We start from the raw sequence: 24,566 nt of genomic DNA on the forward strand, positions 1-24,566 counted from the left end.
CTGAGAAAAATACTCAACGGGTATCTGCTGAAAAACATTCAAGAAATGCAGTATTTGCTTCTGTTAGAGTGATGATTACTGCTGACTACAGCCAGCTGTTTGAGGGACAACTGAGCCTTTTGTAATAAAAAAATGAAACTATAATTATATTGTACAAGTCAACGTCTTCATCAGAAACACAAGTCCTAAGTAGGGGAAGTCAGACGCTGAACACGGGAGATGGTTCAGCGACGATCTCAGTCCGATCTGGGGCTGCGGTCAAATAGTAAAGACCTTTCGTTGTCTACATCGGAATCACACCTCACAGGAAGGAGGTTCATCCATAAAGTGCAGTTTCACCAAGAGCGGCGGCTGTTATTGACGTCTGAATGGTGCGCTGCTTTAAATGTTGTGGGATGGTATTATCTCCCAACAAGAGATATGAGATTTCCTTAGCATTTAGAGAATTTGACGAGCTCTTATCACTTATCTTATCACTTAACACTTGAGAACAGTCTCAACCAAAACAAGACTATTCAAGTAAAGGATGACGACGACGTGCCAAGTAATCCCAACTGAACATGACGGCAAACAACATGGAGAAATATGGGTCTACGATAGTAGCATTTATGCAGTTGGTAATCTCTCAATATGATCTCAGACGCGTTGGCCCCATTGCACCGAACCTCTTTTACTTCTTAACAACTCGTTTGTCTGGTGCAACCTGTTTTAATGTATTGGTGATTAAATGTAAACAACTCTCAAAATCCAAGTAACACTAAAATAATGTTCAAGATTTGAGTGAATATAATCCACCCAGCAATAACCAACAACAGCATCAACCCAGGCCTTTGCAAAAGGTGCATTGTCAAAGTTTATTTCGTATCATTCATAAGGATACAGAACACTGAAAAGTACTTTCTCTCCCCCATCATACTGGAATCTAAATAACCTTTACTGTCATTTCATATATTTGATAACATCAGTTGAATTGCAAGACAGAAAGCGAGAGGGCGGCAGGGTTCCTGGGTATGACGCTGCGAACATTGAACAGCCGTCACAGCCGGCGCATGGATCTGAGAAATGAAAAACACCCGACTAACCAGGAAGAACTCACATGTGACACGCACTGTTTTTGCACATTATCATCTTATCTCCTGATTGTGTATCAGTTTCAAGATGACACATCCGGAGCCACTCGGTGCAACCTTTCAGTCCACACAATATTCAATTTATATCACATGGCTGTTTAGTGACGGGCTGAAACCCCCCTTAAACGCGCATTAAGTTATAAACTACCTACTATTATGGCACGTTAGGATGTCTAATCATTACCATCTTGTGTAATGCTGTTAGCAGGAGGAACCAAAGTACGGAGTAAAGATGAGAGCTACAACAATTATTCAAAAGGAATTTCCAAACATATCAAAATGTTTCGTCACAGTAGATTTTCTTGTATTTAGACAGTAGCGAGAGCAAGAGCACCATCCCTGGACAGCAGTGTACAGATGTGTTAAGGAACAGCGCACAGATGTGTTGTTGACAGCGCCGGAAGCAAGCGATTTTCACAGAGTACACCGTCACCTTAAAGTCGACACTGTTGTCCTCCTGATCCAACGATACCTCACACATTACATCACTCATGTAAATCCTTTAAATCACTCAAGAGAAGGACTGTTAACTATGAAACAATACCTTAAAAAGGCAAAGTAAATGCATCAAATAGATAAATATGATAGAGTGATCTTAAAACAAAGGACTAGAAGCAGCTGAACTGACACCAAGCTTCATTTGGACGATATCCAGACTGTGAGTAGACCTCCGTTGCCAAACCCACCAACGACCACTAAGAGGCGGTTATTTGCATCACTATGGTGGGCAAACCAACATCCTCTTTAGCTCTGTGATGGCCATCGCTGGAAGATTCAAGTAAAAATCTCACCATCGCCATTCCTTGTATTGCACAACAACGTTAGAAACAGGCCTTCAGAGAATTTAGACAAGTCCTACAACATTAGTCTAGAATAATGAAGCCCATCACAAAATCAGGAAGGAGAAAAGTATTGATCCCATGCCGAACCCATTCAACCACATCGTCTCTGACCGCTTGAAGACATGATCAGATTTCCCTGCTGTGCAAAAAGCCGATCGCTGCTCTACACAGACGACACCCTGTTTGATAAAACTATACGCACTCACCAGCTTCAGCAACACTCTGACACGGACACAGCTTTAAATCTTACTCATATACTTTATGCTTTTTTTATTCCACAGAATACTTTAATGTCTGATATGCAAAATATTTTCCAACCCGCGCACTGTTGGCATCCTTACGATATGAGCCGCTCCCAGCTGCAGATTCAGATGAGTGATACGAGCGCATGAAGCGTTGGTTCCAGATAAGCCGTTCTTGTGGCGCATATGGGGCTGATTAAAAGGAACCGTCTGACGTTTCTGAACTGAATCGACACAGATCAGAGTTTCATATTTAACATGTTATTTAAAATACGAAGCTATGATATCAAATGATACCGTATGAAAATTCCTTCATTTCCGCCCACATGTTCCTTCAAAATGTGCAGCACCACAATTTACCAGCATGCATGTAAGAAATGCAGTATTTTAAATCTTAACTTCAGTTTTCTCAGGAAACAACCAGGTTCGGGGTAATGGTTGTGGTTCGGGACGTTACAACATGTAACTTCATGGTATCCGTGTTGCTAAAGTACAGAAGTTACATGACAAATAGCCTCAGAATTCTGGTTTTCACACGGGCAGCGACCTCCTCGCTCTTGGTACCACGACCCCGGTCCGGGTTTCTCCTTTTTCTAGCTGCTCTGTCTGGAATGACCATTAACGTATCATGCTAAACTAATTTCAGAAAACCATAGCTAGATTCTGCATTTAACTTGCTGTTGTTATTGACATTACTCAATCACTACCCAACCCTTGATCCTTTTCTACTTGTGCCAATGAAACTTTAGCATGTAGCATTAACATAAGCTAACTGCCTTATTGCTGTAGCTTCATAACTAGCAGACAAATTGCAGAAGGGCCACAGTCCTCCCGCGTAATTCTCAGAAGGGAAGCAAATGAATGTCCTGAAAAGTTCCACGAACACACACGTAAACAATGATCACGCTCAGTTTGGGCAAAAACGGTTCCCATCGTTGATGAAACTTTTGAATCTCCAGGGAGGAATCAGGTCAAACGTGGAGATGGCATGTTCATCTCACAAAGATTACATTAAAACAACAACAGAAAGAAAAGAAGTAAATTGCAAATCATAGCAGCACATTTCCTTCTCACAGCACGCCTGCAACAGGCGACTAGTTGGCACAAAGGACGGTGTATAAAGTTTGGCCTCTGTCGGTTTCTCTACACTCCTATAGTTTCATATAGATATATAAAATATATTAAAAAAATATCAAAATAAATTACAACATATAAATAATAATAAAAAAAAAAGATTTGGCAACATCGAGGTTCTTCCGTCCTTGTTCTCTGGGTTCGGGTGATCGTGTTTTTTTAGGTTTTGACATGAACTGTTGCATTAACCGGCATGACGTTGCACACATTTAGTATGATAAAGTAACACATGATAGATGCCATCTTGTACAGTTTGATGCGTACATATATATCCTACACTGCACCTGTCTCTCTCTCGTCTCATACTCACCACCTGTCTTCCTTTCAACACTTTGTCTACTGAGAGGTAAATGGATGGCGGATGGTTTTTCTTCTTGTTTTGTGCGTTTCTTCCTAACGAGAGTTTAAAAAGGTAAGAGAGGTTGTTTAACTCTGAACCAGTCAGCAAGAGGAGTCCCATCACGGTCACTCCGTCACAGAGTTTCTTTCTGAGCACCCCGGTCTCGGTCCGGTGTCCCTCCTCTTTTGTTTGGTTGCGTGTCACGTCTTTGTGTTTGGATGGTTGCCCGGTTACACGAGGGAACAAGGAGCGAGGCTTTAGGTTACCTCTTGTTTGGGAAACACGGGACGGGACAGCGGACCGGGGGGAACAAGTCGGAGGAGACGGTAACAGGAGAGGAGGGACAACACCCCCTTTCCCCCCTCTCCCCCTCCCTCCCTCCCCCTGGGGCTCAGTTGTCCAGCGCCTCGGCGCACACCATGCCGCCGTACAGCTGCTGAGGGTCCGGATGGGTCAGAGCCCGCTCCTCCACCTCGCTGTCCGTGCTGCCCTCGCTGTCGAGGCGGGCAGACGGGTGGCACGGGCCGGACAGGCCGGGGTAAAGGCCGCCCGGAGGCAGCGGGCTGGGCAGGAGGTCCTCGTCCGAGCTCAGGTAGTCTCCCTCGGCCGAGGCGGGGCTGGCCAGGCACAGATCCTGGTAGTTGGTGCCGCCTACTCCGCTGCCGAGCCTGGAGCCGGGGGCAGCCTTCTGCCCTCGCAGCTGCCTGACCTGAATACAAAGAGTCGTCTTTACTTTTAAACAAGGCATACCGGTAATTGTGTGTTTTCTGGTCCGTAAATACAAAACAACAACGTGTGTGCTCTGCTAGCAGCTGGCAGCATTCAAAAGTCACTCAAAAGGGAATAAATAGTGTTAATTTGTTGGCGCTTTAGAGAGTCCTTTCCAGCAGCAGGACAATGTGCCATCCATTCACTCATGTGTTTTTCATCGTTGGCTTTCAGACAACAATGGAGTTTTGTGCGGAACAAAATAGTAATAAAAGGATATGGTTCAGTAGTCGATCAAACCAAAAGCATTAAATGTCAGGCAGTGGCACTTTTCGACAGGTTTTTGTGTGTGAGGTTGTATAAATATGGCAGAGGTAAAGGCCTCTAAGCGAGGCCTGCCGGTGGGAGACCGAGGTACAAAATATCAAAAAAGCAAGTGCATGCTGTCTGCGTGTTGACCTTGCATGTGTGACTAATGACAAATCTCGGAGGTTTTAGTTTCCCCCGCTCACACACTCGGCTGGGCCAGAGGGGGGGGGGGGGGGGGGGGGTGGTTAACCAATGGAAATGTTTCGACTGCTCATCAAGCTACAGAAAAGAACAAAGCCAACGCGCCATTTCTAGTTTGTTTTTGGGATACGAGTAATTGAATTCATCAGTGTCGTATGGTGAGGTGTGAAGTCATCTGCATTTTGTGGAATCTGTCATCATGTATCATCACCGGCATTATGACTCAGCTGTAGCGTGAAAACTTCACTGAGATTTCTCTAAAAGGTTCACTGCCTTCTCGGCTGTACACACGCAAGTTTCGGACTCATTTTGAAAACCGCTGCCTTGAAAAGAAAAAGAAAGAAAGACAGGTGGGGAGAGTAGAAGAAAAGAGAGGAGTGGTAAAGGGCAGGGCAGTCTCATCATGCACGCTCACTTAAAAGTCACGCACTGCAGAGTACGTTCAACATAACTCAACCCACAAAACTGTCAAAATCAGAAAAACTGGTGTTGCCATTAAGTTTTAACCCCGCAGCTGCAGATGGGGGGGGGAGACTGCAGTCTATAGAAACCACACGGCTGAAGAGTGGGCGTGTCCGGGTGGAAGTGGTGTCTGTTGCGGGGCTGCATAGAGATGACGAGATTCTTCTGTGGTGGCTGGCGAAACTGCATGTGTCTGCACGGTGTGTGTGTCTCATGGCTGCTCGCCATTTTGAAGCAGAACTCACCAGTCGACAAAAATCCTTCTGCGTTTGTTAGTGATACTACTGTGACCCCCACACATCAACACATTGAGGACAATGACGATACACGTAATTAATGGTTGATGGATGCGAATGAGAAACATTTACAGACTCCTAACAAACATTTTGAGTCCTCCGTCACAGGGACAGATTTCAGAATGTTTTGTGGTCTCACACATTGCTGAAAGCCAAAACGTTCAGAGGTCTTCTGCTGTTACTTTTAGCAGTTGCGAAACAACCGACCAAACAATACTTTAATTAATTAAAGGCCCTTTTATATGTTACACAAACTGAAATTCAAACAATAGATTCTGTTTTTACAAAGGTGTAAAAGCGATCCTTTAAAGACGGCTTATTGCAGTTCATTTCAACCTTAATAGCTGCATGTGGCACAATATTTCGGCGTTATTCATCATGTAACAAAGCCCAGTAAACGCTGCCGCTTGGGGTGTGCATCGCACCTCGTTCTTGAGCTCAGCGATCTGGTCCCGCAGCTCGTTGATGTACTGTCTGGAGTCCGAGTGGTTTAGCTGGCCCTGGATCAGCCCTTCCTCCTTCTGTAAAAACACAGATGTCCATATCTACAAGCACACACTTTAGAACAATCCTTGCAGGCACGGAGGCGCGCGCACACACACACACACACACACACACACACACACACACACACACACACACACACACACACACACACACACACACACACACACACACACACACACACACACACACACACACACACCTGTATCTCAAGATCAGCAATCCTCTGCCTGAGTTCAGCCATGGCAGCCATACTGTCTGCTTCCCTCAGTCGCACCGCCATCACCTCCTCTTTGCTCTGCATGCATGAGGGGGGAGAGAAGACGCCACGGGGAAGACAACAGTTAGTTGGATTTCAGTGGGGAAACATACAGTGCAACATCCTACAGCTCTGTCCTACACCTCATATCAGGCCTTCCCCATTGACTCTGTCCATCTCAGGATGACTCCTGAGATCCAGTCTTCAATCCTTAGGATCTCATCACTGTATCTCATTTTTACCTTTTTGTTTCATTAAGCTGAACCAGATAAATTGTGTCCTCTGCATCCATTTATTCCTTCCTTCCAGTTACTCCCCCCCTCCAGGTAACTCCTTTACTTTTCCTCCCTCCCCTCCATTCAGACCTTGCAGTCGGACTCGGACTGCTTCCTTTTCATCTCGTTGAGCTGGGCCTGGAGACCTTTGTTCTGATTGGAAAGCATCTGGAGCCGGTCCTGCAGGGCAGAGCGTTCCTGATCATTTCGGCCAATTAGCTTGCTGTGGATCTGGTTCTGGAGTCAGGGAAGTCAAATGGGGGAGGGGGAGCAGGGCTTTCATCATTAGAATCAAGGAACCATCAAACGCCGTTAAAAGACGCGCATGTAAGGAAAATACTCTGTGTGCCGCTGGGACGGACTGACCTGGCTCTCCAGCTGCAGAGCTTTGAGTTTGACCTCTCGGAGCTCCGCCTGAGCCTGGGCTTCCCTCAGTCGGACCGTCATCAGTTTGTCCTGCAGCTCGTTCATGGCATTCTTCTTCGGGGACTCCTTCCAGTGGCCGCCGCCCCCACCCGTGGTGCTGCCGCGGGACATGTGGTGCTGCAGAAATCACACAGCGCGTAGCACAGGTGTGTAGCTCTCTCTCTGCCATTGCACACTGTACACCCGAGTTTATGGACACAACAACAGCAGTTGTGTGTGTGTGTGTGTGTGTGTTGTTACCTGCCAGCGCTGGTTGAGCTCTGTGACGGAATCCTGCATCTCTTTGAACGAGTGCAGCGTCTCCAGCTCCCTCAGCTTCATCTGCTTCACCTCCTCCTGCAGAGCCGCCATGTTGTTCTCATCGGGCAGACACGTGCTCCTCTGGATGAGAGAAAAACACTGTTTACCACTCGGCTCTGTGAGGCGCAATAACGCAAAAAGCTAAACGTTACGACACTTGCTAAACGTTTACAAGTAGCATTCTAACGTTTGCTTAGATTCACTAAACAAAGGGCACGTGAGCCTGATTGGAATGTCATGAACCAAATTATTGGGACTCCCAAAATGTGGATCAAATCATGAAAATAGATTTTTTCATGATTTGACAGGGGACACGAATGTCTCGATCAAATTTCAAGGTGATTCGTCAGTAGATTTTGCTTAAAACCACAGATGTCGACCTGTGGCAAAAGCAGGAAATGAACGAAGTCGGTAGATCCTATTTTGGGGATGATGGTAAATGGCTGAACTAAATTCAAACCAGTAGTTTAGATATCAGTCCGGGCCAAAGCAGCTGATCGACAAACTAGAACCTGGAATATGAAAAGAAAACAAATTGTAAAAGAAAACACTATCAGAGGCCCTTTTCTCTTTTTTAATCCAATGTCTCACCAACTTGTGAATTAAAAACGAAAGCATAAAATGTCGCGAACTTCGTTTATCGTAACTTCAGCACCTGAGCTGAGATCTTTGTTGAGTTCACAGCAGGAGGGTGCTTTGACACGTCCGCTGTCACACTCGCCTGCTCGTCTCTACTCATCTTTCACACGGCGTTCTCGCTCTAGTTCTCACACGCGCACACGCGCACACGCACACACACACACACACACACACACACACACAGAGATCCGGGTCTGTTAGGTCACCTTCTCCAGGTCCAGGACCTTGTCTTGCATCTCCTTCAGTGCTCCCTGTAGTTCGGCCTCACGCAGCTTGGACTGCTCCAGCTGGTTCTGCAGGTTGCTCACAAACTGCTCCGTGTACTGAAACAAACATCGCTGGTGTTACAAAAGCAACGTGGTGCCACATGAACGGTGGCGTCACTACTGGGAGCATTGGTACATTTGTACTTCCGCTATTGATAATTGAGTATTCACACACTGTCAATCACTCCGGGAAGCATGACCTTTGACATTTTCCTCTGAGGGATGACGTTGCAGGAAAAGAATTTGGGGAGGAAGCAGGTAACTTTGATGCTGAAGCCACCACGACAAACCAGAGCTTTTCAGTAATTCCTCATCTGTCAAATATGGCAAATTGTTCTGCTGACTCATGTAGATTATCTTTTTTGGGACAGGTACATTCTACTGTCTAGTAGTAACCAAACTTCAGAATAGCTAATGAACAAAAGGCATTTGGTGTGAAGCTTCCACAGACTCAAGAGTGATCCTACTGTACATTTTTATTTCCCCTCCCAACATCAAAAGTTAAACCACACAGTTAGGGGGAGCAGCAGACAGCTTATAGGAAAAATATTTTCCAAACCATGAAATATACATAGCGTGCGTCTGTCTGTTTCAGTTTTGATAATCAAAGAGGGGTGGGAGTGTCTGGAGGTGTGTAAATGCGCTGAATGAAATCACCCATCACATCAGTTAGAGTGCTCGATATCTCGTCTTTAAAAAAATGTAAGATGAACTGTTTGTGATTCGCTCACTCCTACTTCAGTGTTAGTGTGTGTCCAATGTTGGGATTTATTCACACCGGAGAGTTTAATTTGCTGACAAGCCTGAGTTTTAACTGTTACTTGTAAAGAGTGTCGTTCAGGGTTTTGTTTTCATCCAGATCAATATATATATATATATATATATATATATATATATATATATATATATATCTGTATAACGATGTCAGCCAGTGGTTTGTGGACTGGTGCTTTGTAGCCTTGAGATCGACATCATGCTCGTCTCCTGCCGGTTTCACAGTGATGAAGTACGAAAAGTGAACAGAGAGCAAATCATTCTCAAAAGGGCCTAAAGGTTAGAGTTTGTGGACGGAGTAACGTCTGCACTACATCAAGGGTTTAATTCCCCACCTCTCGCAAGCCCTAAAGGCCGCTGGCACATTTCTGATGGGCTACGAGGCAAAATGCACTGAACTGCTCACAATTCTTAACTAGGAGTCACACCCCCTGCACACCAAGTGATCTGCATCACCCTCCAATAGACTCGTCCAGCTAAAGGTCGGGGAAAAAGTGAGTTCCACCATCACTAGTCAGCTTTGTGGCAGTAAAACACTTCTACGACAATCTGTTTACAACTCAATGGATTCTCTCGCATTTCTTTGTATTTTTCCTACATCTCCTTTATTTCCTACCTTCTGTTGCTGCAGCTCTCTGATGGTGTCCTGCGCTTTCTCCAGGCTCTCATTGGCTGCGTTGCACTTCTGCCTCACCACCGCCAGCTCCCGCTTGATCACGTAGTTCTCCTCCGCTTCCTGCGCCCTCGTCACCTGACCCTGGAACAGCAGGCCAGAGAGTCAAGAGCAGCCACTTTAACGGCGAAACGCAGACCACATACCCACGCGGGGGAAGAGGGTCATTCTGGGCGTCTGGGGAACGTCGCTACGCTTACGGTGCTGTGCAGTAAAGACGTAGTTTAGTATTTGGGGAAATTCCTGCAGAGAGCTGGCTGAGAAGATTACGTCCCACTCTCATAGCGGTCTGTTAGCATAGCTTAGCATGACGACTGCAAACAAAGGGATAACAGCTAGCCTGGCCTTGTCCGAGGGTAAAAGAAACAAAATGCACAATGTGTCGTGAGAGAGAGACAAGCCAGCTCTTTCTACTTGTTTTCTGTCTTTATGCTAAGCTAACCTACCCGTATTCAAAGTACAGATATGAAAAAGCAATTTAGCACATTTCCCAAAATGTCGAGGGTATTTTATTCAGATTTCGATGGGGTTTATTTGAAACAACAATAGCACAGGTAATACTTTAAACCTTTACATGCCACATGCAGGGATTGCACAACCTCATCAGACCGTATTAGAATCTACATCATGGATAAACATGGCATGCATTCAGGGACGTACCGTGGACTCCACAGATATTCAGAAATATTCTTGCATGCACTTTTTGGCAGATAGATGTTAAGAACAGGGGCCTGAAGCAGTGCTTGAGAGCAGAGAGGAGGAGGAGGGTGTGAGTAGGTCAGAAGACAGCGAGGTCAGTGGGAAAGTGGTTCACAGTACTCTACCTGAATCAGCCTGTCTGCCAGAGCGGCGCTTTCCTACAGCGCAGCGGCGGGGGAGGAACAAGAGGGTGAAAAAATAAAGAGGTGAAGAGAGAGTGAGAGAAGGTGGGACACGGGGGAGGATGAACCACAACAAAGCCCGAGAAGAAGAGAAAGAAACGGCACCGCAGGTTGAGGAATTGTTTGAAACCCGAATAAGAGAAGCGTGTGACAAAAGAGGCAGCAGAGAGATCACTCAGGACACACACACACACACACGCACGCACACACACACACACAACTGTATACCCACAGCGTTCTCGTGACAGTGTGTGTCTGCCCGTTTCTTGTCAATGATGGTGCAGTAACCAGATTTATTTGAGCATCTAAACCATCTCTTACCTTCTCCAGAGTCTCAATCCTCTGCTTCAGCAGTCGGTTTTCTGTGCGCAACCTCTGGAAAGAGAGCAGGGTGGGAGAGAGGTGAAGGACAATCAGTATTCATGTTGTTTTTTTTAATCCTACTAAAAGCGTTTATTGTAAGATTCACAACACACACACATACACACACACACCTTGATCTCAATTTGTTCCTCCATTTCTTTGTTCTTGATTGTGGTGTATTCCTTCTCAAGTCTGCAAAAACATAAAATATGTAAACACAAAAGCAACACAGGATTATGTAACATTGCCTAGACATTTAAAACGTTTTGATTGTGGTGTTGAATTATAATCTGAAAGTGAGCAGAAACCTGAAGCACAAGTGCTACTAGGCAGCATTGAAGCATATTCACACACTTACTTCTTCATCCTCTTGGGGTTGTACTTGACCTGGTAGGCCCTGAGGATCAGCTTGTCTGTGCAGCTGTCAAACTGGTGGGGGATCACCTTCTGGAAATGCTGGCAGACCCAGAGGGGACCACAAGAAAGGTTAGCGGGCGCAACATAGAATGCTCATTCATATTTCATGCAGACAGGCACATTTGACAGAAACGAAGGAGTGCGCCAGCGCAGCGTTGGCCTCGTGACGAGCAATCAGCATTTTTGAGAGATATGATGATTCTGATGTGAGGTCCACATAATAATACATCAATATGGGGAAATTTAGTGTAGAGATGACTACATGTCACTCAAAACGTACTGTATATAAGTGTGAGGCTGAACCATTTCAATCAGTTTTCAATCAAAAACTGCTTATCAAAGTTTCGGTTTCAACTACGTTTAGTCCAAAATGGGGGAAAATAAATAAATGTAAACAAACCTGAGTCATTCATTCAAGATAAGATACTATATAAAAAATTAAGATCGAATACACCTACTTTGGTGACTGCAGTTTGGCACACTCGCTGCCCGCTCCGCGCATGAAACTCTTTCCTGAAGCAAACGGCCCAGAGCTGCTTACCTGCGACATGCCCTCCATGTCCAGCTGAATGAGGTCCGTCTGGTTGTACTGCAGGATGGCCAAGCCCACGCGGAAGATAATCTCTAGGCCCTACAGACGGGTCGCATGTTTTTAGCGGAATTAAAATTAGGTTAATATCAGCAAACTGAATGTACACAGTCAGACACGCATTCATGCACAAAATGTCTCCCACCTCATACATGAAGATGTCAAAGATGCGCGTGGCGACGGGCAGAGGGAGGAAGGTGAGGAAAAGGGTGAGGAACCAGGACGAGGCGTACATGGACGTGTGGAAACTCTGGGATCGAAAATGGACGTTCAGCTCTGGAAGTTGCTCCTGAGGCGAAGAAAAGCTAAAGTTATTTCAAGCCTAGAATGACATACAAGCCAGAAAGGGATGCGATGGAGATGCAAAGGAGTGCTTTGCTGCCCCCCGGTGGAGGAAGGCTACACCGCAGGCCTTGTGGTGCAGGAGGGACTGCGTACCTGTAGCAGGTACTCAAACTGGTAGATGCAGAGGCCCAGCTCGGCCATGCTGGGTTTGAACAGCTCCCTCAGACGGTACTCCTGCATCAGGCGCACAAAGACACAAAACGCCTCCTCCTCGGGCATCTGGGAGGAGAAAACAAATAGACGTAACAAATAGACATCGCTAATGTTGAACGGTTTATTATACAGCGATTGTTATTCATCAGACAACATAAATGCCTCGCAGCGGTTTCCAAATCAAGCAACATAAATCAACGGTGTTTGTTCAGCGATCAGCGAGTCCAATGAGCATCAGACTTATTATACTTACATTTCAGTCTAAATATCCCCATTACAGATCATTTCAAAAGATTACATATTTGATCATTACCTGCATAAGCAACAGACCAACTATGAATGCGCTGCCTTGGCAATAGCCCACCTCTCGATCCACCAGAGAGTATGCCTGAAACCACACACACACACACACACACACACACACACACACACACACACACACACACACACACACACACACACACACACACACTCTAATTATAGAAAGTTGCACAGATGACATTTCTAATCCAGACCAAACATTCTGCCACAAAGAAGTCACCGGAGGTCCTGTCATTTCCTGCTGAGCTGAGCCACTGAGAAACTTGAGTGATGTGTACACGCGGCGAACCAGCTTGTTCCCATGACTGCGGCACAACACATCTCCACATTTCATGTTTTCCCATTTGGCCTGATGAATAAAATGACATGCGGAAGGAAACACTGGACAGTGCAAGATGATTATCGCAGCGTGTTTATGAATCTCCCCAGTAACCCACCTTTCAAAATGGCAAGCTGATTTTACACAGCTACTTTAAACATTATTTTTGTTGTACATCTCAGTGAATCTAGCTCTGGCTGCACATTTTTTCCCAAACTATTGAAGAATTAATTAAGTCAGCCAATGGATTTAGTGGTATGAAAATGAATGTATTCATGCGTGAGTCTCGTTCAAAGACATTGCAGGGGCATTACCTTTGCCTTTATTGCTAAGGAAAGTTGGAATGAGAAATGTCCCAGGCCTCAATATCTGCACATGTTTCATCAGCTATTTGAAAAGAACTCCAAAATTGTATTTAAATCCTCACAGACATTACATCCGGGAAGTTCTGCATTTAACGACTTGGGGTTCGGCGTCTCACTCAAGGACACTTTGACATGAGGACTCTGTGGTTAAAGGACCATGCGCTCCGCCCACCGCGCCACAGTCGGCGAATACCGGACTCCCGAGGGGGCGCTCACCTTCATGACGTTGAAGAGGACCTCCTGGCCCAGGCTGTCCTGGCCTTTGAAGAACTCATGCTCGGGGTAGGTGCGGGCGATGTCTCTGCGGATGAGCTTCTCGCACGGCGACGACATCTTCAGCAGCTCGGAGTACTGGTTCTTCACCGGCATGTCGGTGGCGTTGCCCAGCAGCTGCCAGACGATGGCCCGGAAATGGTGAGGGATTCCCTTCCTGATCAACTCCTGGAGGGCAGAGAGGGAGAGATCGGGGAGGCTTCTTTAGAGAGGGCGGCTATTTTAAGCATCTCTTGAAGAGCAAAGAGAAGGCAGATTCAATTACGGGATAATGAATAGATATGTTTACAGGGATAATTTAGTATCACGGCATAATTACAGCCCCAAGGTGCGTCATGTCGTACGGCAGCGATTCCTGCGCCACTCTTTCACCTGCTCGTGTTTTTCATCATCATCATCATTAAAGCCTGTCTGTAAGTAGAGTTTTCTCGTGTGTCATTTGGCTCCGTTTGTCTGCTCTCCCATTTCCTGTTTTTTCTGTCCCTCCTCTCATCCATCTTCTCTCCTCCTGCCGGGTTTCCTCTTTTTCCAGTTTATCAGATGCACAAAGACACGTACGGAGAGAGAGCGGTGTTCACGTGTAGTGAAAATAAAATTGGGGCTCTCAAGACAATACTGTGCTCCGTGTTTCTGACGAACACACACAAGTGGATGAAAAAAGGGAACTACAGAACCCTTTTTCTGCCATCAACAAGATGTGAAAATAAACCAAAGAGGCCGATAGCCTTCGCATTTACGCTGTCTTTGTTTCAACGATTCATTCTTCAGAAAACCTCTTGACCTTTTATTTTTATATCCGGTCCTCACCTTCAGGAGTTTGTCCTTCTTGCGTCTCCACTCTTCCCACTCGTTGACGATGCGGCCCCACAGGATCCAGGTGTCCTCCTCCAGGTGAGACAGGTTGGACGAGGCCGAGGAGCTGGACACCAGCGAGGAGCCGCTGTTGCGCCGCGAACCGCTCATGGAGCGCATGGACTTGGAATCGGCCTCCAGCAGCCTGCATGAAGGGACGCTTTATGAGCACGAGGTGGAACGTGTCATTTTGGGGGCCCTGGTTGGCCTTTAACTCATCCGGGTTTATCAATCTTTTATATCTTTCAACCTGTAAATCTTCAATCAACACGCTTTCTTCACGATAAAACAGAAAAAGGAATTTATTCTGCTGTATTTTTCCCAAAAAACAATAATAGAAAGGAACAGTTTGGGGGGAAACAGAGATTTTTGTTGTTGTTGCTGAGATAAAGATCAGGAGATGCTCTCACACCCCGTTGGCCGTGTGGAGGAAATCTCTGGTAACAAGGCCATCCGCATCTTCTCATACTCCAAGTCAGTGTTCTATATCATCATCCATCCCCTAACATGCTCGGGCAGGCTGTGTGCAGCAATCAGGGTTCACACATGAACGAGTCTTGAGAAGATTTATGAAGGAAAACACAGGAACGCCACGTCCAACATTTTCTTTCCTATTCAGGTATAGTTAACTAATGTGGGTTAACTTGAACAGTACCAGTAGACACGACCCCCCTCGGCTGTTTGGCTGGTTTGTGAAAGAAACTGATCAACCAACCTATCAGATATCGGCAGAACCGACTATTTCAACGTGACGTTTTTATGATTGATGGGATCAGCGAGGACAATGGCCTCCTTGATCAGGGTGCTTAGCTTGTCTTAGCTTAGACATGTGACCAACGTTAATTAAATTAACGGCATTGTCAGTGTGGTGTTGTTTTGAGCTTGTTAATCATACAATTATTCCGGAAAAATAATAATTTAACTCATATAGTTACTTATTCAAACATAATCCCTGTTTGTATGTTTGGCTCATGCACATTTCAAACAGTCCTTTCAAACGTTAAATGTTTTTCTAGTGTGAAGACTTAATCCCCAGTTATTCTTTCAGCATGGACGGTCGCTCTGACACCAGTTGCAGTATTGTTTGGATCCTGCCGGTTCCTCCTCGAAGTGAACCAATATTCTCCTAAACTGAAGGGGCCGGTGTACTGAGAGTCCCCTCTACGGCACGGTTACAGCATTCTCTCACTAGTTAGCTGATTAACTGGACATGCTAACAACTTTTTTTAGTTTAAACCATTTTAGTTTTAAAAACAGTGTAGAAAGAAAAAGACGACAGTCACATAAACACGCAGACAAACCCAAAGCTTAACAGGCTTCGGTATTAATGGGCTGAAGCTGCTACCACACAAGTACAAGCATTGAACTCGGGGAGGACGCCCACTGATCTCACCTGTTCTGCTCCTCCAGTTTGGCCAGCAGCTCCAGTTCATCTGGACTCAAGTTCTCCGAGTCTGCCGGGGACGCGGCCGGCGCGGACGAGTCCGGGCTGAGCACCGGGCTGCCCGTTGATGGGGGGTCCGGGTCCATGCCGGAAGGAGAAGGGCACTCTAGCAGAAGTGCGGCCCCGCTGGAGCCCACTCTCTCCGGGCTGCCGCTGGGTACAGACATGGCGCTGAAGGTTGGAGTGGAACGGGTGAAAGCGGTGTGGGTGAGGTCGAAGGGTCTTCCGGTCTCACCGTCTCCCTCCTTAGTGGACCCGGCTGTCGCCTGATTGGCCACCTGTCTGGCCGTGTAGCCAATGGGATCAGAGGTCTTCAAACCTGTCGTGTTTGCAGAAAAGGCTCAATAAAGATCAATGACGTCTCTTTCGGAAGGTTCTTTGTTTCTTCTTCTTATAAAATTTTTGCTAGAACAATAACAAACGCTTTGACTATCATAGCAACGTTGTTTTGGTTATTGAACTCACGGCCAAGCAAACTAATTCATCCAACACACGCAGGACGCATCGTAGTCCTCACCGTTTACTAAAATGCACTCTAAAGATGTGAAGAAGTCCCGTTTAGCTTAATGGACGGAATTGATTTAACATACTGACCACATTAAGATGCCAATAATCCCTTCACACCCTGGGCCTAAGGAACCACGCTGAGTCACAGCGATGACATCATCATGGTTCATCACTGGAGACGGCTGTCCGAGAGCCGTTGTTCCTCGCCCTTAAGATGGAAAGCTGCCTGAGGCGGAAACAATGTTGTTGTACAAAACCTCATAACGTCTGCGTTGTATTTCTCTCGCCATTGTGAAAAAGGTCAGAAGCTTTGTGACGGCTGTCAGAAGAACTGAGCCATAAAGGTCCATTAGGAGACAATGAATCGGAGGAATAACCGCTCGAGTTCAGAGAGACGAGGCAGCGGCCTCTGAGTTTACAGAGCGCTGAAGCCCCCCCCCCCTCTAACCGAAACCAAATAAGGTTATTCAGGAGAACACTTTCTGGTTTAAAACCTTTCGTAGAGAGCCCACACTGGGCTTTCTACCAAGAACCCTTTTAATATTCCCTTATTCGGCTCTAGCATCGTATCAAGACTGATTGCAGAGATTAGATGCGTGCAAGAGAAAAGCATTTGAGTGCAACATTTCACTTGCTAATGTTAGACGGCTCGTCTGGGACCGCCAGCTTTCCCCCATCTTAAATACATACTGAGATGAATATGGAGTTGAGCTGAATATATCATGGTCCAGTAGGATCTCACACATCGCAGGCCGCTTAATCAACCGGTCGGGAGAAACATACACGTACACAAACGTAAACGTGGACGCAGGGAGAGCCAAAAAAATGAGCCTGCAGGGGAGGAGAGGAGCGTGATGACGGTCGGAACGGGGAAGGGACAAGGGACACATTCATGCACAGACACCGGGCCAATCAAAAGAGCCATTAACAAGTCAATGAGACCAATCACATCTGTTAAAGGCCTCGCTCAACAGGCACGTGGCTAATGGCTTCCTTTGTGGCGATAATGCGGTTTTTCCTATGGCCATGCAGGAGTTTCAACTAATTGCAACCGCCCCTCCCCCATTTTTTATTGCAAAAAAATAAATAAACAGAAATCCAGTGTGAATCTGAATCTGGACATGTTTAAACAAAGCACGTCCTTACATACTTGGTTCAGCCCGTCATGGCAGTACAAAAGAAGAGAGGCTTTTGCACCACAGAGTGCCGAGCAGCTGTGTCACTGTGGACAGAGGCCCTGTAAGAAGGTGAGTCATGCAGGACTACAGCAGAGCGCCGCTAAAGTGACAGTCAGTCTCTCTCTCTCTCTCGCACACTCACAGGTTAAAGGAAGGACGTTGTGAAGGTCTCTGACAAACAAAAGCAGACATTTTTGCGGCGCTTGGCTGTTGCTCCCTTTGAATGTCGCTGTGCACTGCAGAGGACTGAGACATTAAGGAGGCCTTCACTGAAATCTGTTGTGTTTTAAAAGCATATTGTGTGTGTGTGTGTGTGTGTGTGTGCTGCATAAAAGGTTACTGCTTAGCACGGGCACCGACGTGTCTCCATGCTTCAGTGTGGCCAGGTTAACATCGCTTAAGTCACACCTCAGTGTGTGTGCGTGTGTGTGTGTGTGTGTGTGTGTGAATTTGACTGCAATTTAGAGTGTTCATGTTTCCTTGCCTGATATCACCATGCACAATTATTGTATTGTGCTAATTCAATGCCTCATCCCCTTGGAGATCACACTGTCAGGAACAGACAGTGCCATTGTTTCTCCCCCCCTCCACAACACGAACCCATAGTTGTCCCTCCATGTTTTGTAGCCTTGTATCCGTGCTTTGCATCCAAAACCCTCAAGCACCTTCCGTCTGATTTTTAAAAAAGACTTCTCGTCGGTGTAAAGGCGCTTTTATAGACCTCTATCTGAGCTATTCAAATTAGAGTATTCCATCTCTTCTCAGCATCAGCTCAACCCATATTTGCCTTTGACAAAATTAGCAAGCAGGAGGATTTCATGGCATCGTTGCAGACATTCAGAACCGTCAAATATTTTTCCCAGAGGCCCTGCTGGAGTGACCTGACCGGGAAACCAAAACTGAAAATCAGCTAGTTTCAACCTTGCTGACGAGCTGCCGCCTTCCTCTGTCTGTGTGTGTGTGGCCCTCGGGGCCTTCCAGGCCCGACATTAAGGGCGTTCTCCCTATAAATCCGTGGCTGCTAACCTCCCTGTTGTCCCAGCTCATGATCTCATGTCGTGGTTGCCGACTCGTGGACTGAGCCACTCATCCAGCGTCCTTGTGACCGCTGCTGGGCTCATTGTAAACGAGGGAGGTTTTTATTTTTATTTTTTACCAGACCTCTCTTCCTCAGTGGTGAAAGATTCACAGGGTATTTCTATCTATATTTTTTACAGCATCTTTTTCCCAGCTATTGATTTCACATTCAACATGTGATCCGTTTATAAAATAAGATTCCTTGCTATAAAATTAAAGAGACAAAAAACTTTATGAAAAATATGCCTCACCCTGACCAAATAAAACATAAAACATGCCACTTACATATTATTGCATTAAAAATGAATGTGCTGCTTCTAGCAATTAATGAGGCTCAAAACAGAGGTAAACTCACTTCTTTCCAAATCACCCCATTTGTTTTTTTATTTCAAGATGACCTGACCAACGCTGGAGGCACAAATACTTTAGACAACTTGTTCACATATAGCACACCTTGAAGTTTCATTCAAAGTAAAATTTCAAATGCGTGACTTTTACGATTAATGGGATATCTCAAGATGTGTCTTTAAGAGGCAGCTTTTCATTCCATTTGTCTTTACGTCTGTCTGTAAGTGCTATATTGTTAAAGTACCAAAACTCCATCCATTATAAAATACTTTTTCACAGTTTTAACTCTAAGCAGTCAAAATGTGTCCCAGTTTATTTCCGGTTGCAATGTATGTAACGACATCAGCTGACAGGCTGTAAAAACAAGCAGTTGCCTATCAATCGAATTCTGTTAAAATACACTAAGTGTGTTTCAGTTACAGGCTGAATAAAGTTACATTTCGATAGATATTACAAAAACAAGAGATTTTCGTACACTAAAGCATGTAAACATGTTTCAGTAGAAACCCTCAAAATCCATGTTTATGAACTTGAGCATGTTATGTCTCCTTTTGAAGAAAGGGATTCGAGTACCACAGATAAATGTGGTTTATGGAAATCTCTGCGCATCGACCCGTCAGCTCCGCAGGCCCGTCATTACAGTAACGGCCCCCGCAAACCCACCGATGACATCGCATCAACTGTGTCAAAGCCACACCGACAACAAAAGCTTCCCAGACTCCAGGTCCCCTCATCTGCTGACCTTGATCACTCTGTCGGGCACTTTCCTGCTCCAAATTTGGTTAGTGCCATTGTGAGAGGACATTGACTAGAAATAGCAAACTCCCCTACAACAACCGATCAATTGCTTTCAAGTGAAGGACACTATCCTGTCTCTGTTCCACCATTAAATGTTCACACTGCATTTGTAGTGCTGAGATTATTAAGCATCTAATTTGGAAAAAAAAGATTTATGATGAAACAGACTGCAACATCCACTAATGTCAAAACTGGCTCCCATGAGTTTACCACCTGAGTGCCACCACGCTCACACAGCCACAATGGCTGACAGGAGGTTTCCTGCTGCATTCATTGTGTTATCTTTTAATTTCATATACTTTCCCGGCAGCGGCGTAATGAACCCTCATCCGTCGCTAAACCTTTGATTAATCACCCGCTGAGATTACAGACATCTGCCGTTTGCGTTGGAAATGCCTCCGAGAGGTGGGCCGCGAAATATAAAAGCTGCGTCAAAAAAAAATAATTTTGTTTTATTTACATTTGATAACAATCTCAAACCTCTTTGGGGAAACGAGAAAAACAAATCAAATTTCAAAACCTAAAAAAAAAAAAAAGGGAAAATTAGCCTTTTCTGTTTTTTTCAATTGTTTCCCTGGAGGCCGAAGCTTGTTGGCGGTCTGGTCAGCTGACAGGACGCATGGCGTCGCAAGTCGATCGTGCAATCGCAGCGTCGTCTGTGGCCCCCGTTTGACATCCTAGGTTTCAAAATGCGTCGGGCTCTCATTCAGTAACACGTCTGTGTTGTTAATCATCCTCCCTGCAGTAAATCATTCCCTCGCGTTCATTCCAAACAACAACTGGACCGGTGACAGGTATTTGGGTAACTTCAGCCTTTCCCGCGTTAGCAACGCCAAATGCTTCTGAAATATCTGTAGTCACTGTTTAGACATAGCGACTCAGCTTACCCAATGACAGCGGTGTAATCAGGGCTAATTGCGATTAGAATAATTGATATTGCCATATGATTTACAACTTTGACATGAAAAGGATTATTATGGTTTTGATTTTAGCAGTGAGCCTCCCCCCCCCAAAAAAAATAACTGCTGTATTTAATAATCGGAGCAGTGGGATTGGGTCCACACAGCGACGACTGAGCCGGCGGCTCACAGCTAACGATGCTAACGGCTTCAACAGCGCAGACAACAGTACAGTAACAGCGTCTAGCAGAGGATGCAGCGGACAAAGCAGCGTTTCCACCAACATTACATTTGTTTTAACAATGCATTTAAATTAGTACTTTCCACAGCTCTCGGCACACACGGCGGAAAACTCCGGTGTCAGTCTGTCCGTACCTCCACTTAAGCTTCAGACCGAGGGGACACAGTGCAAAGCAAATATTTGTTTGATACACTATTACAACTATATATCAGATATGAAGAATATTTAAGATCCGTTGACCTTTTTTGCTGTGACCCCTTTTAAAAAACGTCTAGTCGGGGCTCCTTGCTGTGAGCCCCGACAAAGCCCTCAAAGAGACTCTTCTCACATGGAGTTTCCTTATAATTAACTACAATAAAGAAAGTATTAGAGAAAAGTCGAGAAGATGAGCTCATTATATAATCATCATCAAGTCAAAAAAAGAATGCATTTTAAAAGTATCATTGCTTTCAATAGTGTAAATCCTATTGTGATCTCTAAATCATTCATGACAGCAGTTTTGTATTTTGTCAAAATTCCCTACGCACTAATTGTATGAGCATAATTTACATATAGTTATAACTCCCACATGCAGGATTCTGAAAATAAGATCACGATCTTTCCGGACTGCAGGGATCCGGTTTCAAAACTGGAGTCATAGTGAGTGAACCACAGCGTGCGGCTTGTCAAGCTGCTGCGTGTTTCCATGTGTCAACAGAGGACACGTAGTGCAGAACCAGCAACCAGCAACCCAACCAGTCAGACCCAGCGGCAACTCCGTCAGGCCGAGTTACTATGGAGGCCACACCGTCACCCACTGCACTCATTGACTAAACGTTATTGAAGTTTTGGGAAAAATTCAGCAGCTAAAAGATAAAACCTAAAAGGTTACGAAAAGAGAACCACCTGATCACCTGGGGGTTGAGAAGCATCCGGATGTGGATATTTGCTTTTATGTCCGATAATAGTAAATAAAATATATTTTGGTTTCACGCTAAACCAGAAATTGTGAAATGTCAATTTGGGATCGGGGACATTTTATGACCTAATACAGAAAGCGATTGTTAGTTCCTAATCCTTTTCTTTTCTTTGAATCCAGTATATGGTTGATAGACTTCACAGCATACAGCACCACAGAAAACATCACTAGCCCTGTAAACTAATACGGTTTGGATCTGTATTTGGAGAAAACGTATGTGAGGCACTGGAACAAAGGGGAACATCTGAGCACTTATCTGGGGCCAGATGAATTTTGCAGAGTTACAGCACGAGACTCAATCTTTTTTCAGCCATAAAGCTGGAAAACAAAAAAAAGGTTGCACATAAAAACAGCAGACGTTGAGTCGATTTCATAACATAATGACTGACGACACAACTGCTGCTACAAATGCCAAGTCAGAATGCTCCTTTTGGATTATTCATCCAGGTTTTTTTCCCGTTGGGGTTTACCCATTAGGGGAGTGAGTACTGGATTTCATTGTAATCTCTAATAAAATGAAAAGACACAGCCCGACCCTTATTTGCACAACTTATCAAAAGGCAGATTGTGTTTAAAGTGTGAGGGGAAACCAGTGAGTCCATCTGGCTGCGATCTGCACATGTTGCTCCTGTGTGTCCTGTTCAGCAGCTCGACGCAATCGCAGATGATACTAAACCTGGACGGCTGTCGTTGGTGCTGTAGGCTACATACACGCACCCACACAAATCCTAATCCACACACACGAGCTAATATTCCTGAGAATATTAGCTCAACGCTTCTCTCACACCGATGAATAACCTGACTGCAGTGAGCGCAGCGGAAAGGTTAGCTGGGACAAGTCTGGCTGTTTGACTTAGCACGCAATCTTTTGTGTGTGTGTGTGGTCATGGGATCGGTTGAAGAACTTTAGAGGCTCAAAACAAGGTCACCAGGATGTGAGAGTCAGATACCAGTTTCCTTGACGATGAAACGTGCAAGTGGCCGTCAGCACGGCGAGCAGTCAGATTGAACCTGGCGATAATCTCCCTGCATCTCGCACAGGGATGTGATTTACTCATTACTCATGTCTGCAAAACAACAGAAAGATATTTAATCCGTTGAATGGCTCACCCACAAAACAGTAATAGAATAGATAAGTGCCTGAGGGAGCTCTTCCATTTTGTGTATCCTTAATCTTTTAGTCGCACAACCATGCCAGTTGCCTTCTCCTCATTCCACCTGGGGAGGGAACAGCGATGTGCGCCTGGCACAGATGTGAATAGTCATAACGCAGCGGTTCTCTCAGTGTTTAAGGAGCAGAGCATTTTCAGGATGACCCTTTAAGCTGCTCCCTGATTAGATGGATAAAGCGGCCGCTGGATTAAAAGGTCAAAACAGTCACCTCGTTGATTTAAACGTCACTTTTAGTATCTATGCAGGGGGATGTGAAACACACAGGTGGATCCAACATGGCAGCCCCTCTGGCATGCATCCATCCTCTGCTGCTACAGAATAATAGGGGGGGGGGGGCGTTTATTATAACGGTGACAGTGACGACGCTTTGTCCCAGGGTTTACCCCCCCCCAAAGACCCTTTATACCCCGTTGACTGTGGGGTTGGATTCGGACATGACAGCTCGTCAGCACGGCCCTCCCTGCTGCCCCCCCCCTCCCCCCGTCCTTGCGGCATCAAATGTCCCGGCACTCCAGCGACAATGCGATGGTGTAACGACACCTAACACGAGGAAGCGCGTCGATGAACCCGGTGTACCGGCGGGCGGACCGGCCGTGTCTCCGGTAGCACGCCGTGCGGGGGGGGGGTCCCTGAGAGAAATGGAGCAGACGGATGCTCATGGAGCTGCAACCAAATACCAATCTGCTGTGTGCGGGCCTGTGTGTTTTTACGTTGAATCGATACACGAACGAGCCGGCTGGCCCGTTAAAGAGGCTCAACGCGACGACATTGATATCACTTACATACACATATATATATATATATATATATATATATATATATATATATATATATATATATATATATTTTTTTAATTTTTATTTGAATCTAGTCAATAAATGCCTACCTGCGCTGCACTTCCATAACCACAGCGGCGCGTTCCTCGTCGCTCCCACATCAGTCCTCCGTAAATGTCAAACGTGTCCAGCTAATTAAAATCGTAATAAACCACCGAGGACGAATACAGGCGGGCCGTCCGGCGCAGTGTCATCGTGCTGCTCGCGCGCGTGAACGGAATTAGAGGAGGAGAATGTTTCTGGGGAGGTTTTCAGGAGCCACCATGACAGCCGTGCGACGCAGCCTGCGCTTCCACGGGGGGTTCGATGTAAACGGCAGCTTCTGTCATGACGGGTTCATCGCGCCGACAGGCTGGCGGCCCGTGTCCTCTGCGTGAGCACGGCGCTGGGCGGACCAATCGGGTGGCGAGAGAGGGCTAGCGCAAATTGTGGCACCGGCAACTTGCTGA

General features: G+C 45.8%; 1 protein-coding gene across 2 annotated transcripts; it reads right to left on the reverse strand.

Moving 5' to 3' along the window:
• Positions 1–829: 829 nt before the first annotated feature.
• On the reverse strand, positions 830–24,471 carry evi5l (ecotropic viral integration site 5 like). 2 transcript variants are annotated; one of them, XM_040185749.2, is made up of 20 exons: positions 24,168–24,471; positions 16,052–16,421; positions 14,614–14,803; positions 13,750–13,974; positions 12,842–12,916; positions 12,469–12,594; positions 12,176–12,319; positions 11,983–12,072; positions 11,383–11,480; positions 11,156–11,216; positions 10,983–11,036; positions 10,605–10,637; positions 9,724–9,864; positions 8,274–8,390; positions 7,369–7,509; positions 7,069–7,245; positions 6,793–6,939; positions 6,371–6,466; positions 6,090–6,185; positions 830–4,397 (listed from the first exon to the last, which is right to left on the reverse strand). In XM_040185749.2, exons 2-20 carry the CDS (start codon positions 16,267–16,269, stop codon positions 4,080–4,082), a joined length of 2,547 nt encoding a protein of 848 aa, XP_040041683.2. In that variant the 5' UTR covers positions 16,270–16,421; positions 24,168–24,471; the 3' UTR covers positions 830–4,079. The 2 variants fall into 2 exon arrangements, with proteins under 2 accessions (XP_040041683.2, XP_040041684.2); XM_040185750.2 differs by lacking the exon at positions 10,605–10,637.
• Positions 24,472–24,566: the final 95 nt, after the last annotated feature.

The sequence above is a fragment of the Gasterosteus aculeatus genome, chromosome 9 (genome assembly GCF_964276395.1).
Source record: "Gasterosteus aculeatus chromosome 9, fGasAcu3.hap1.1, whole genome shotgun sequence".
NCBI lineage: Eukaryota > Metazoa > Chordata > Actinopteri > Perciformes > Gasterosteidae > Gasterosteus > Gasterosteus aculeatus.